General features: G+C 43.4%; 1 protein-coding gene across 2 annotated transcripts in view; it reads left to right on the top strand.

Annotated features, from left to right (window-relative positions):
• The window catches only part of tmem65 (transmembrane protein 65), a 61,753-nt gene that overhangs the window by 7,130 nt on the left and 39,813 nt on the right, over window positions 1-14,810 (top strand). The window contains exon 2 of one of the 2 annotated variants that reach the window (XM_038810141.1): window positions 13,428-13,499. The exons of the other annotated variant lie outside the window; for it this stretch is intronic. Within the exon in view, the coding sequence (XP_038666069.1) occupies window positions 13,428-13,499 (72 nt within the window). The remainder of the gene's footprint in view (window positions 1-13,427; window positions 13,500-14,810) is intronic. 2 annotated transcript variants of the gene reach the window in all.

Raw genomic sequence — 14,810 nt, 5'->3', positions numbered from 1 at the left:
AGAAGGAAGGGAGACTGAGGTAGCTGTATTGGGGCCTGCCATTGAAAAGCGAGTGCACAATGGAGCAGATCAGAATAAAGGTTGACATATGGCTGAAAAACTCCAGACCTGTGAATGAAAGGCAGACTACCTTCAAGACAGAAAATAGAAGCAGGATGAGGCCATTCTGCCCTAGAGCCTGCTCTGCCATTCATTATGTTCATGACTGATCATCATCAAGTTCAACACTCTGATCTCTTCCCCCCCCCCCGCCCCCCACCATTAAAAACTGGATCCCTTTAGCCCCAAGAGCTATATCTAATTCCTTCTTGAAATTACACAATGTTTTGACCTCAACTACTTTCTGTGGCAGCGAATTCCACAGATTCACCACTCTGATTGACAACATTTCTCCTCAACATAGTCCTAAAAGGCCTTATCCTCAAACTATGACCCCTAGTTCTGGACTCCCTCCACCATAGGGAACATTCTTTCTGAATCTACCTTGCCTAATCCTATTAGAGTTTTCTAAGTTTCTATGCGATTTCCTCTCGCTCTTCTAAACTCCAATGAATATAATCCAAACTGATTTAATCTCCTCATATGACAGTCCTTCCATCCCAGGAATCAGCCTGGTAAACCTTTGCTGTACTCTCCTTAGCAAGATCTTCCTACTTCAGATAAGGACACCAAAACTGCACACACTACTCCACAACAATGCCTGATATAACTGCAGTAAAACATCTTCCTATCCTCAAATCCTTTCGCTATGAAGGCTAACATACCATTTGCCTTTGTTACTTCCTGCTGTACCTGCACACTTACTTTCAGCGACTGATGCATGAGGACACTAAGGTCTTGATGATTATCTACCCCTCTCAATTTACACCCATTCAAATGATAATTTGTCTTCCTATTTTTGCTACCAAAGCGGTTAACCTCACATTTATGCACATTATACTGCATCTGGCATGCATGTGCCCACTCACTCAGCCTGTTTGAATCCCGCTGAAGCATCTCTGCACCCTCACAGCTCACCCTCCCACCCAACTTTATATCATCTGCAAATTTGGAGATAATACATTTATTTCTCTCATCCAAATTTTAGGTCATAGAATTTCTAATGCAGAAGGAGGTCATTCAGCCCATTGAGTTTGCACCGGCCCTTGGAAAGGGCACCCTTAAACCCATGCCTCCACTCTATCCCCATAACCCCACCTAATCTTCTGGACACGGAGGGGCAATTTAGCACGGCCAACCCACCTAACCTGCATACCTTTGGACTGTGGAAGGAAACCAGAGCATCCGGAGGAAGCCCATGCTGATGCGGGGACAAAGTGCAAACTCCACACAAGTCACCTGAGGCTGGCTGGAATTGAACCCGGGACCCTGGAGCTATGAGGCAGCAGTGCTAGCCACCGTGCCTCCGATATAATATATCACATGAATAATTTGGGGTCCTAGCACAGATCCCTGCGGTACCCCACCAGTCATTGCCTGCTAATTGGAAAAAGGACAGAATTGAGACGCTGGAACAGGAGCTACAGAAAATACGGAGCAAATGACATTGCCAGCTGAAACTGCAAAGGAGCAGGTTGAGGTACTGAAGAAAGAAAAGGAAACAATTACTGAAAAATTAAAGCTATTGACTTTGGACCTTAATTCCCTCTTCTCTGAGAAACAAAAGCTTTAGAGAAAGGTGAGCTGTATGGTGTGGTAGCCACTGGCTAGATTTGCTCAGTAGGTTTATGGTTGTTTGGGAAATGGAGGGGCCTCAGCTCGGTTTAGGATTGTGGGGAAAACGGATGCTTTTGGGTTTCCAGTTTTTGAGCAATAAGTGCTTACTGTTAATTTGCCAAAGTATAAGATTGTTTGTAGTAGTGTTTCATTATCTTCTACTTTAATACTTTTATTGTTGTTTATTGAAAGAGAGGTTTGAGTTCTCACTGTTTCCGCAAACGTTTGTCACTCATATTAGTCCTTCAGTTTCTTCTTCGATTTTAGTTGGTGGCCCAATGCAAATTGCTTTTAAATTTGCTGCGTTAGAATTTTTGTTTCAACTAGAATGAGACGTTATTTGTCAAAAGAATATTTGATGCAAACATTGACCTATATATATTAAACAACTTTTTCACATCCTTTGAATGGCAGTTAGCATTCACCAGCAATCTTTGTTCACCTCTTAATCTGGGTTTGTCTTCTGCGAGTTATTTGTCAAATTTTTATCCACCAGTTTCGTGTTGATACCAAGCAGCATAACCCCTCTCTCATCAGACGGTGAACCTCAATTTGCTTCAGCCTTCGGTCTGCTTTCGCTGCTTCAATAGAAGTGAGGGCCATCATTTTCTCTCAACTTCTCGGGTGGGTCATTGACCTATTGCGAGACATGACTTAAAAGTAATATTCTAGTTGAGGTTTGTTAAGCTCCCTGATAACTGAGCAAGTTTATTTGTCGGGCAATTGAGTTGTACAGGTGAATAATGTTGCTTGATTGCTGAGTCTGTGTGTTTCTAGCTTGGGCAGCTATCCTGGACTTGAGCGGAAATCACTGAGGGCCTCAATTCCTGAAACACACTCTGACCTCTGCTGGAAGTAGATGCCTGAACTTGCACTCGGTATCTGCAGATCTCCGCAGTTGAATAGCCTGCCGGTGTTGCTGGCTGAAGCTTACACATGTAACAATGGCTATTTGAGTAAAGTACCAGGAGTGATGGTTACAGCAAGGTGTTAGTATCTTGGGGAACAGAGAATTTAAGGGAGGCACGGAAAGTTCAGCTGACCTGGATGCAGCTAACTCAACAAATGTACAATCTGAAAATGCCAAGCAACGCAGCAGTTGTACACCAACGTTGAGCGAGGTAAAAATCCAAACAGGATTGTTCATTGCGAGTTGTTGGAGGCGATATTCCAGCTCCTGGGAAATCATGTTCCGCCTGAAGCAGAGAGGATGCAATCTTGGGAATGGAGTTTTGTATCAGGGCGGTTTTCTGGGCCACCGTTAATGAATTACTTAATGAACTGCCTGTTGACATTGAAGGAAGAAAGTGTGCGACAGGATAGAAGCAAAGACTCGTGTCAGCCTCGTAAAATGATAAAAGGTGCTTTGTGAGACTCTGAAACATCCCTTTACATATTGAGGCAACTATATGGTTCAACATTTACAGCTCTCTATTTGCATATGTCTTGGGTGCTCGAGAAAACATATTCTATTGAGTGAGCGCTACTTCCTTAGCCCAAGAAGATGTGATTGATGACCTTTCTTTGTGGTGTGGAAGATACTATGTTTCCACTGAGAAATGAGCAAAGGAGATCTCTGACGGTGATGGCATTGTCCAGTGATTACAGCAGGAAATTAGTTATCACTACCCAAGTGCACGTTAAGCCTGCAAATAACAGAAGAAGAATGAGGGTTTGAAGTCAAATGAAGCCTCGGTGAATTAAGGGTGTTCGTAGAAATATCACTCGTAGGCATTGTACAAATTTCAATTGTGCAAAAGATCAGAACCATTATGAAAAGATAAAAGATTGTTTTTAATAGTGGTGATCCGCAGATTGAAGACTGGGGGACGACCAACAGGTCGATATTAGTATAGTAACTCTTTAGAGGCATAGACTGGTAGAGACAGGGGAAAATGGTGATGTTTCAGCACGAGAAAGTAGACAAATGTACTCTAGAATATTAATGAAAAAATGCTGGAATGCTGCACAAAATAAACTGTCTGAATTGTAGGTTGATGTGGCGGAACTACTAATCCCAGAGTAATTAATGTAAATGATATTTAGTGGCAAGCGTGTTCAGAAAGCACAGAAGCAGCAGATAAGGAGGTGGCAGAACCAGATATGTCAAAACCAATGTGGAGCAGCTGGTTGCGAAGGTGGTAAATGGAGTTGGTCCAATGGATGGGGAAAAGCCACGGAAGGAACAACTCTGGTTTGAAATCTTGCGTGAATAAATCTAAACTAACAGTTGAAGTCTGCTATGGACATCCAAGTCAACTGAAAGAGAGTTTTGTCTATGACATGTTAAAAGGTGTGAGTGAATAGGAAAATTATTTTGTTATGCCCAGTAAAAGCAGGTTCTAGTCATCACTTTAAACATGAACTGTGCTCGTATGGAAGCTTCTAGAACTGCCTTTTAATTTTATTTTTAAATAGACACTAACCAGGTGGCTAGGATAGTTGCCAAGAGTCAGGTGACTTTTTCACATTTAATGCAAGATTCATGTTTCTGGTAAATTCTTTACTGAATCATTCTGCATGGGGACTCCATTTGAATGGATCAACAGAAGGTCTTGTGGAATTCATGCCTGCCATTGTTTGTACTTCACTCTAAATGCCGTCTCTAAGTTTGTAATTGAACAGAAGATTAAATGTGGGAAACCTGACATCCTTGTGAATTTCTGGCAACAAATATTTTAATGTGAGCTTCTCGAGTATCTGCACAGAATAAACCAATGCTGAGCAAAAAGAACAAAGGAGTTGACCAATGATGTGGTCATTGCAAGGCTTTGTGAAGGTGGGGTAGGAGGCAGGCCGTAAAGCAGAGAGTGCCTAGGAATTGTGCAACAGTAGCCGAAGGCTATATGGGATGTTGGGGGGCAGGGTTGAAGTTGTCAGAGGTCAAAATGAAGGTCTATAGGAAGTTCTGGAGGTACTGGGACAAAATTGCAGGGACTTCTAAATGAGAACAAGATTATCCAATTCACTGAACTGTGGAATGAGGAGCCACTGGAGATTGAGGCCGGGTGTGATGAGCCTTCTTGGTTCGACTGGGTGCAGCAGTGCAATTTCGGACAACTGACGGCTCACGATCTCCAAACTCCAGCTCCCCAGCAATGGGAGCATTGGGGCAACGGGGTTTGGGGGTAGAGGGAGTAAATAGAGTGTGGGGTTTGTGGTGATCGTAGTCTGTCGCATTGGTAAGGATATAGGGTCTGAAACTCAGTTCAAAATTGTACAGAACCCATCATATGCATTGTTTATTTCGATCTATGTGAGGCTTGGGTTTTGAAGATGAGGCTAAAGTGTTTGGCAGAAGATGACCAGGTAGCTTTGGTCTTGAAAGTTATGAAATATCTATGACTTGTATTGGGCAAATGATCAGCTGGCACGGTGGTAGATTTATTGGTGGCTGGGGGGGGGAGATAGCGTTTTTGACATTCGAATGAAAGCGTTGAAATGGCAACCTGTAGCTGCGGAAGAGTAGTATGGTTGGGGGAGCCGGGAGAGGGTGGCGTGCAGGATTGGACTTTGGGGGTAGACTTTGGTGATTGTGCAGCAATGTAAGGAGGAGTCATTTTATTGGCATTGACAATCTTAGGATGGGTTGGAGAAGTTCAGGGTATCACATTTGTATTATGGGACAGTACCGAGCATCAGCGCTGCTCCCGATAGCCCCGAGGAAATACTCAGGGAGTCCGGTAATAATAGCTTCATTGAGAATTTGTAGGCAGTTTCGCCAACACCTTTGGGTTGGGGGCAGGGTCAAGGGAAATGCCGATTTGGGGAACCACAGATTTGAGCCAGGGAGGTGGATGGAAATTTTTGGAAATGGGAGGAGAAAGGGATTAAGGCACTGAAAGGTCTGTTTCTTAGGGGTCGGTTTGAAGGAGCTGGAAGCGAAGCATGGGTTGGAGCAGGAGGAAATGTTTAGATTCATGGAGGTTCGAGATTTTGCCAGAAAGGAGATACAGAACTTTCCGGAGGAGCCGGCCTCCACATTGCTGGCGGAGGTGCTAACGACAGGGGGACTGGAGAAAGGGGTAGTGTCAGCGGTTTATGGATCTATTTTGGAAGAGGAGAGCGCACCATTGGAAGGGATCAAAGCAAATTGGGAGGAAGTGTTGGGAGAGGATATGGAGGAGGGGTTCTGGTGTGAGGTGCTCCGGAGAGTGAATGCCTCCACCTCGTGCGTGTGGTTGGGGCTGATACAGCTGACGGTGGTATATAGAGCAAACCTGACGAGTGTGAGGATGAGCCAATTCTTTGAAGGAATAGAAGAAATGTGTGCATGTTGGGGGGGGAGGCTAATCACGTTCAGATATTTTGGTCCTGTCCAAAGCTAGAGGATTACTGGAAGGAGGTTTTTAGGGTAATTTCTAAAGTGGTACACGTGAAACTGGACCCAGGCCCCCGGGAGGCCATATTCGGGGTGTCGGACCAGCCAGGGTTGGAAACGGATGCGGAGTTGATCGTCCAAAGGCAGATCCTGATGGATTGGAGAGCAACCTCTCCACCCTGTGCCCTGGTGTGGCGGGGGGACGTGTTGGAATTCTTGACTCTTGAGAAGGTTAAGTTTGAATTGAGGGGGAAGGGTAGATCGGTTCTACAATTCATGGGCATGATCCAGTAAGTACTTTCAAGAACTGGATAACATCGAACAATAGTTTGGGGGGGGGGGGGGGGGGGGGGGGGATGGGTGTTAATGGTGGTTTTGGGTGATTCCTGATTCCTTCTTGTCATTTGTTCATGTGAACATGGGGGCGAATGTTTGGTGGGAGAATGGGATTGTTGTTGATATGTGGATTGACAAATTTGTTACTGATTATTGTTTATTGTTGGGTGTAAATTTGGGAGAAAGTGTGAAAAAGGAGGAGAATAAAGAAATAAAAAATAAAAAAATGGGATAGTACCAGAGTCGATATGATGCAGGGCGGCACAGTAGGTAGCACTGCAGCCTCACGGCGCCGAGGTCCCAGGTTCGATCCTGGTTCTGGGTCACTGTCCGTGTGGAGTTTGCACATTCTCCCCGTGTCTGCGTGGGTTTCGCCCCCACAACCCAAAGATGTGCAGGGTAGGTGGATTGGCCACGCTAAATTACCCCTTAATTGGAAAAATTAATTGGGTATTTGAAATTTAAAAAAAAAGAGTTGATATGATGCACACGCAATTGGGTAGCGCAAATGCTGAAGAATAAGTGGTGCCGATTCCATGGCAAATGCTGTTCACGTGTAAAACTCTGGGTTCATTTCAAATTCAAATTTTCCCAACAGCAAAATAAGATACAAATGTTTAAACATTGATTGAATTACAAGGTCCATTATGTGGATTACGTTCAAACATTTGGATCTAATTATCACAATAAGCAATTACCTTAGAGGGAAGAATACCTATCAAAAACATTTTAATTTATCCATGAGCAGCACAGTGTATGCATTTGGATATATTCATTGGGTATTCTCCCATGTAAAAGTTCAACTCACTGTTTAAAACCTCATCATCCTCGCTAATGAAATTATCATTGTCGAATTGATATTCTTGTGATTGGCACATTGCCACATGTTTTTGCAACCACAAAAAATGAATTGTGCTGCTTTGACACCACAAGAAATTGTGCAACATCCCCTAATTCACCCATCTGCCTCCGTTGTATAGCAGTACACTGATGTGTTGCTGATGTATTTATAATGTTTCTGTTCCCAACTATAGTAACTATTTGGTATCGTGTTTCTCTTCCAGATAAACCCTACCTAACTTGAATTACTTGGTTAGATTTGTTCATTGGTTGATCTGTCTGGTTCCTGGTGTGACATTGGTTTACTTTGGGGCTCAGGGCCACTCAGAATCTTGCGACCAAAAGGAGGCCACTCAGACCATCATGCCTGTCAATTTGAAAGAGCTGTCGAAATCTAGCCCTAATACCCTAGTCTGAAAACCCAGAAAATGGTCAAGCAGGGAGGGGGTGATGTACAACAGACAAATAAGTCACTATGTCTTACGACACCAATGGGTTTAAAGGCAGAGCTGAGGGAGGCAACATGTAGCTGTCTCCTAATCATAAACGGTGGAAAATATATTGGTGAAATATTGTCCTTAAAGGATTGGCATTTCAGATAGCCATTTATAATTGAAAAATCCACTGCCTAGTTAAAACATAAACATACAGTACAGAAGGAGGCCATTCGGCCCATCAAGTCTTCACCGACCCACTTAAACCCTCACTTCCATCCTATCCCCGTAACCCAATAACCCCTCCTAACCTTTTTGGACACTAAGGGCAATTTATCATGGCCAATCCACCTAACCTGCACGTCTTTGGACTGTGGGAGGAAACCGGAGCACCCGGAGGAAACCCACGCAGACATGGGGAGAACGTGCAGACTCCACACAGACCGTTAGCCAGAATTGAACCTGGGACCCTGCCGCTGTGAAGCCACAGTGCTATCCACTTGTGCTACCGCGCTGCCCAAAAACGGCTGTGCTGTTGTTAGAAAAGTTTAATCGTCTTAGATTTTATATTTAAAAATCTTTGTTAAAGTTAGTAAAGCAATGATAACTTAACATTTAGTATACATTTCAGTGTTTGTGTTTTTTTTAAAAAAAAGCTTAAAACATGCTATGCTGTCTTTGGTAATCTCTTGCCACGGAACAATTTTATTCTAAATCTTGGACCATACTGTACATGACCCAAGTGGTGTTTGCTTGCAGTAAGCACCCAAAATGGTGAATGCTGTTCCACTCCTGGCTCTGTCTTGTCGTCCACTATTTTTTACTATGATGACTACACATGGTTTACTTTTGAATCCCCCACCCCACCAATATATGCATGTAAATAACAGTGAAGCTCCACCTCCGGTTTTAACCAAACTCTTTCTTACTGCATTTCAGACCTTGGCTCTCTGCTGCCAGTTTATTGAGTACGAACGAAGATTGAGATTCTCTGGCTGATTATTTTTAAAAAAAATGACAGGATTACAAGCATTGTTGGGGTGACACGGTGAAGTAGTGGTTAACACTGCTGCCTCATGGTGCTGAGGACCCAGGTTCGATCCCAGCCCGGGTCACGGTCCATGTGGAATTTGCACATTCTCTGCGTGCCTGTGTGGGTCTCACCCCCTCAACCCAAAGATGTACAGGGTAGGTAGATTGATTGTGCTAAATTGCCCCTTAATTGGGAAAAAATAAGTGGGTTTCCCTAAATTTATAGTTAAAAAGAGGATTGCAAGCATTGTTGAGCAGGTTTCTGGTTAGAAATTTGGATTTAATGCAATCTCTTTTTTTTTTTGCAGGAGGAAAGGTTTATAGACGGTATATTAATTTAAGCATCTTTTCGTAAATAAGACAATTCAACTAAAAGCCTGTTTTTTTTAAATTTGAAGGTGATGAATGAAAATGCAATTGCCTATGAGTCTTTGAATACAATATAATTGGATTTCTTAATAGGAGGAAGGTTGGGGGGGGGGGGGGGCATCATCTGCTTTTTGGACACTCACGGGCTGGGGGATGACTCCTATTTGCACCTGCTGTTGAATCTTTGGGTGCAAATTGAAATAGCTACGTTTATCTTCCAGTACATTGAGGCATTCAATGGTATTGCTTCATGATCGAGCCAGAAGCCGAATCACAGAGATCTAACTGAAATAACGCAGAATTTCATAAAGCATGTAAAGAAATTGAATGCATTCTGATGTGAAGGTCTGAGACTCTTGTGATTTCTGGTTATGGTATCTCAGCTTGACTCGGATTTTATAATTAAAACTTGTGATAACAGGACTTGCTGCATCAATGTTATTTTGATAAACTGGTGCTGCAACAACGACTGGCATTTATCGAGTACTAATTAATGTAGTAAAACTCCCTCAGCCTCTTGGCAGGAGCTTCACAAATTTGACACCAAGCCACATGAAGTAATATTCGAGCAGATGACTGAACCCTTGCTCAAAGAGCTAGGTTTTATGAAGTGTAGTGGAGAGGTGTAGGCACTCCAGAGCTAAGGTTCTTGGTCAGTTGAAGGCAGTGAAATGGGCCACTTTGTCCCAACCAGTTTGTGTCATCCCATCTGGTAAATAGTCCCAATCACATTTACCCACCTTGCTTCCATATTCTGCCATGCTCTTTTCCTTCATCCAGCTATCCATTCTAATCTTGAATGTGAACAGTTTCTGCCTCAACCACTGACCCTGGAAGCGGATTTCACAGCCTCGTATTGCTCTGTGTAAAAAGTTACTCTGGCCTGAATTTTTGCAGAGATGGAAGGTGTCTGTATGTTCAACAAAATGGCACAGGAGTTGCTGCTCTCGGCACTATTTTTGCTGTTTGGGGGGGGGGGGGGGAGGTGGGAGAAGGGGGTTGGATTCTTCTTTGTACATCCATGGTTCATGAAGCCAGCAAGCTGCATGTGCACAAGTGCAGCTCCCTTCAGATCCAGCTTTTGTTACTGTAATTTCTAAAACATTTGAGGAAAATGTCTAGAGCTCTCAGTTATTTGGGAGGGGAGATGTTCATTTTGGGGAGGTGGGGTGATGTCACTTATTCTGCCTGACCGCTTCTACAACCTATCATTATCACAGTGGGGAGCCTGTAAGTCCACAGTTTGACAGCTCTCCAAATGTTATGAACAGATTAGTTGCCTTTGAACACAAATTTGATTTCGTAAGGGGTTTAAATGTTGTCAATGAGATGTTTTTAAATATAGTGAAGTCAGCAATTTGGCCCATAGATCTTTATTTCATCTCCTCATGCCTCCCGAGATCTCTTCATGATAGATAGTAGGTGGGTTGGCATAGGAGGTGTAAGTGCTATGAGGATTAGTAGGGGCTCATGGGTTAGCATGAGTGGCACTGGTGTAGGGCTATTAAGAGGTCTGGGGTGGGCAGAGGGGCAATGATTAATATGAGGGCCAAGAAAGGTGGGTAGAGGGGCATGGGTTGGCATTGATGGGGCATGGAGAGTGTTTTAGTGATGTGAGTGATGGAGATTGTCTTTTGTTATATTTTTAAGTGAGCTAAGTCGCAGAGCATTGAGGTGGGCCTTTTCCTGTCTCAGAACCTGGCATCTCCCCTTTCTGCCTCTGCACTATTTCAGGGGGCAATGGGCCTGACTCCAGTTAGCACCTCTCCCCAACCCCAGAACAAAATCCAAAGATTCAGGGCATTTGTTCACAAGTCAATTTGCAGAGTCAGAAAATTTTCCGACTCCACAAACTAAATTGGGAGAGAAAATCTGGCTCTTTGTCTCTGTTCCAAATCTCTTATATTTAATCTTGCATCTGCAGCCCTTTTCTTGGGCCCTTTCACTGCTGAGCAGTTTATCCTGTTCCATCCACCACCATGAACATTCACTCCCTCCCTGAGCGGCACATAGCAGTGTGTACCACCGTCAATTCACCAGGCCTCCTTTGACAGCACTTTCCAAACCTGCGACCTCTATCACCGGGCATCACGAGCAGCCGATGCAACGCCGCCACCTGCAAGTTGCCCTCCAAGCCACACACTTACTTTCCACACTTGGAACTATAATGTCATTCCTTTCCCGTCACTGGATCAGACATCTGGAGCTTCCTTCCTAATACCACTGCGGGTGTGCACGTCTGCTGCTCAAAAAGGTGGCTCATCAACTACATCTTCTGAAGACCAATTAGGGATGGGCAGTAAAGGTTGGCCTTGCCTTTCCATGACCAAATTTAATTTAAAAAATCGTAATCTTATAAGCACCAACGTTCTTGCACCACCAAGAATCACTTTATTATAATAATAATAATCTCTTAGTGTCACAAGTAGGCTTCAATGAAGTTACTGTGGAAAGCCCCTAGTCATCACGTTCCGGCACCTGTTCGGGGAGGGAGTCTGGTACGGGAGTTGAACCTGCGCTGCTGGCTTTGTTTGGCATTACAAGCCAGCTGTTTAGCCCACTGTGCATTATCAAAAATTGTGTTAAATATTATTGAAGGTGTAATGGGTTTGTCAGGTACAAGTCCACTTGAGTTAAATACTCATCGTGTACCAGGACACATCCTCCATGGCAGGACGGGCGGGCACTTAACAAGAACCATAAAATTCCTACAGTGCAGAAAGAGGCCATTCAGTCCATCAAGTCTGCACTTCCTGCGCTATCACCGTAACTCCACCTAACTTGCACACCTTTGGACACTAGGGGGAAATTTTAACAGGGCTAATTCACCTAACCTGCACATAATTGGACTATGGGAGGAAACCGGAAACCCACCTAGACACTGTACAAACGGTTATCCAAGGCTGGAATCGAACCCGAGCACTGTGAGGCAGTAATGCTAACCATCGTGCCGCCCCGTGTATTGTATCCAATGAATATGTTTCTAAGTCATATAAAACCTTGGGAGACTGATTTTTAACTGCAGATTTTAAGTTGTGTTTGTAACATGATAAACACTGAAGTACTTTGCCTCAGTCTTCAGTATTGCGCTCTCTGGAATAACTAAAGATCAAATATCAAACTGCTGCAAGTTGCTGTTGCCAAGAAACCATTGGTGGAAATTCTGGGAATTTGCAAGTCGTATCTGAAGGTTAAAGGTTGCGAATGTCCATTGCATTCTTGGGGATGAACTGCCACAGGGCTTTACTACTGCAACTTTGGTGTGGAGTGAAAGAAGCTTGGAGGAAATTCACCTCAATGCCTTTGGTCAACTTTTGTCTATCATTTAAACCTTGATATTCATTGCTCATCCTTCAGAGGTCCAGTATCAAATTTTGACTGATAACGTTTCTGTGAAGATCCTTGCATATTATTTTGTTAAATGCGCTACATCCATGCAAGTTGTAGCTGATGCATTTAAAAAATATTTGCAATTCATCATCACAATAAGAATAATGTGTAACAGATTTAGCTCCCAATTAATCTAATTATTTTACCTTCGTTTATCATCATAATGGCTCCTCCGCATTGGTGATCTCAATAATGTGACACACTGTTCCATGTTGCATTAAAAGCTAGTTGTGTGTTTGATTTCACATCGTCTTGGTGAAAATCATGGAGCTCGATTCTTGGGAAAATATTATTTCCAGGCCTATTTTCTTTATAAATGCCCCTCCTATCTTTGTTTCCCCTGCTCATTGAGTAGTTCTCCCGCAAGTTGCAAAGTATTTTCTTGTTTCCTGGTTTTAGGTTGGGAGCGTTGAAGTTAATGGGAAGCAGAAACCAGTTCCTATTGAACCCACAGTTTGAATAAATTACTCCGCATACCTTATTGATGGCTTATAGTAGCAGCTGCTGTAGTTTACTTCTGACTATTGAACTGGCATCACTCACTTTCATTGAACTGGCAACATTTTGCACAAAGCCAATGCCAATTAAGCAGGATGATAACTTGTGACAACATGCTGCTGTACTTCAGTTAAATTACTGGAGTCTTTAACCTGCCTCTACCTTGAGGAATGTATAAATCATGCCTGCGGAACAATGGAATCGACTCACTGATGAAAGCCTATTGATACTAGTGCGTGCGAACCAGGGTACAGGAAATCACGGTGAGAGGTATTGGATATTGTGCTTTCCTTCAAAGGGGAACAGTACAGATTCTATTAATTTAAGGGTATGCCATTGAATTTGTTGGGGAACTGGGGGAAGGGGTGGGGGGGGGGGTGGGCGGTAGGGTGCTGCAGTGAGTCGTGGTTATCAAGTGTGAAAAATGCATTTCTTTTGTACTTGCTGAAATAAACAGTTAATACATGTGGCACTTGTATTTGAATTTATAGCATCCCCCGGACATCGCTACCCCAGAGCCCAGATTCCCATAAGTGGGAAGTGGAGAGAGCAGGCTACAGCAGGTGATGCAGGAGGTGGCTTTGTTGTGTGTCAATGCACCTGTTCACAAATCCCAACAATCGGCAGATTTCTGTTGTGCTTCGGCATGTTATTGCATTACTGGCTCACCTGTGGTCCTTTCGTCCATTTTTTGGTGTTACGTTTGCTGACTATGTTTTTGCAGTTGTGTTTCCTTCAGTTGCTTTGATGTCACGTTGTGCTTAGCGGGGATGACAGCTGACGAGTACAACAGCTGTTCAGTTTAATTTGTGCATTTTATTTTTTGTTTTGCTGCCTGCTGTACAATAACTATCGGCCTACGGTTGCAGCAATTCTAGCTTTAACTGGCTAGAGCTGTCCTCATTTTGTCATTCGTTATAAAAATGTAATTTCCTCTTGAGTGCCATCGAATGCGTCCTGCTTGGAAACTGTATTGAAAGCGGAAGCAGTATTATCATTTTCCCAAGTTCAAGCACGCACCTTCTCAGACGTACCAATCCTGCAGGGGCTTAGCATCCTAACTACAATGTCAAATGAAAGCACAAACTATTGACATTTTGGCAATCTGCCACTTGCATTTCAAACTTGATAGGGAATAAAATATTAGGGAAGCTTTATTTGAATCTTCAGGACAGTGCAACATGAGGGAGAAGAATTGTAAGAAAACATTAATCTTGGAGGCAAATTTGTCCCCGTTAAAATGCCACATGGACTGCAACACTCAATCAATTCATGGGTGTTCACTGCATCTTCTCTCTGTTTTATACCCGTTGCCATTTATTTCTCCTTTTTTCTATGACCTTAGATGTTAACGATTATGACAGTTCTGATAGTCCAGATGCTCCATTACATAGAACATACAGTGCAGAAGGAGGCCATTTAGCCCATCGAGTCTGCACCGACCCACTTAAGCCCTCACGTCCACACTATCCCCGTAACCCAATAACCCATCTAACCTTTTGGACACTAAGGGAAATTTAGCATGGCCAATCCACCTAACCTGCACGTCTTTGGACTGTGGGAGGAAGCTGGAGCATCCGGAAGAAACCCACATAGACACGGGGGAAGAATGAATGAATGAATCAAGCATAATTATAGGTTTGGCGATTATATAGTGGATCACATTTGGCATTTTGATAGAGCGGATGTTCTTTTTTTTTTGGATCCACAGCATTCGATCCGCTCAAGATGACGTGTCTGTTCAGCATAACGTATATCTGATTAGCATTGCTTTCCACCGGCTAATAAAGGTAACGACCTTTCCGTGCAATGCGGTAACGCCACATCAAAAAAAATCAAGTTTGCAGTGGACCAAAAGCATGCATTCAAACATG

Source organism: Scyliorhinus canicula, chromosome 10 (genome assembly GCF_902713615.1).
Source record: "Scyliorhinus canicula chromosome 10, sScyCan1.1, whole genome shotgun sequence".
Lineage (NCBI taxonomy): Eukaryota > Metazoa > Chordata > Chondrichthyes > Carcharhiniformes > Scyliorhinidae > Scyliorhinus > Scyliorhinus canicula.
The sequence above is the reverse complement of the archived record's forward strand: the minus strand, read 5'-3'. Positions and strand labels throughout refer to the sequence as shown.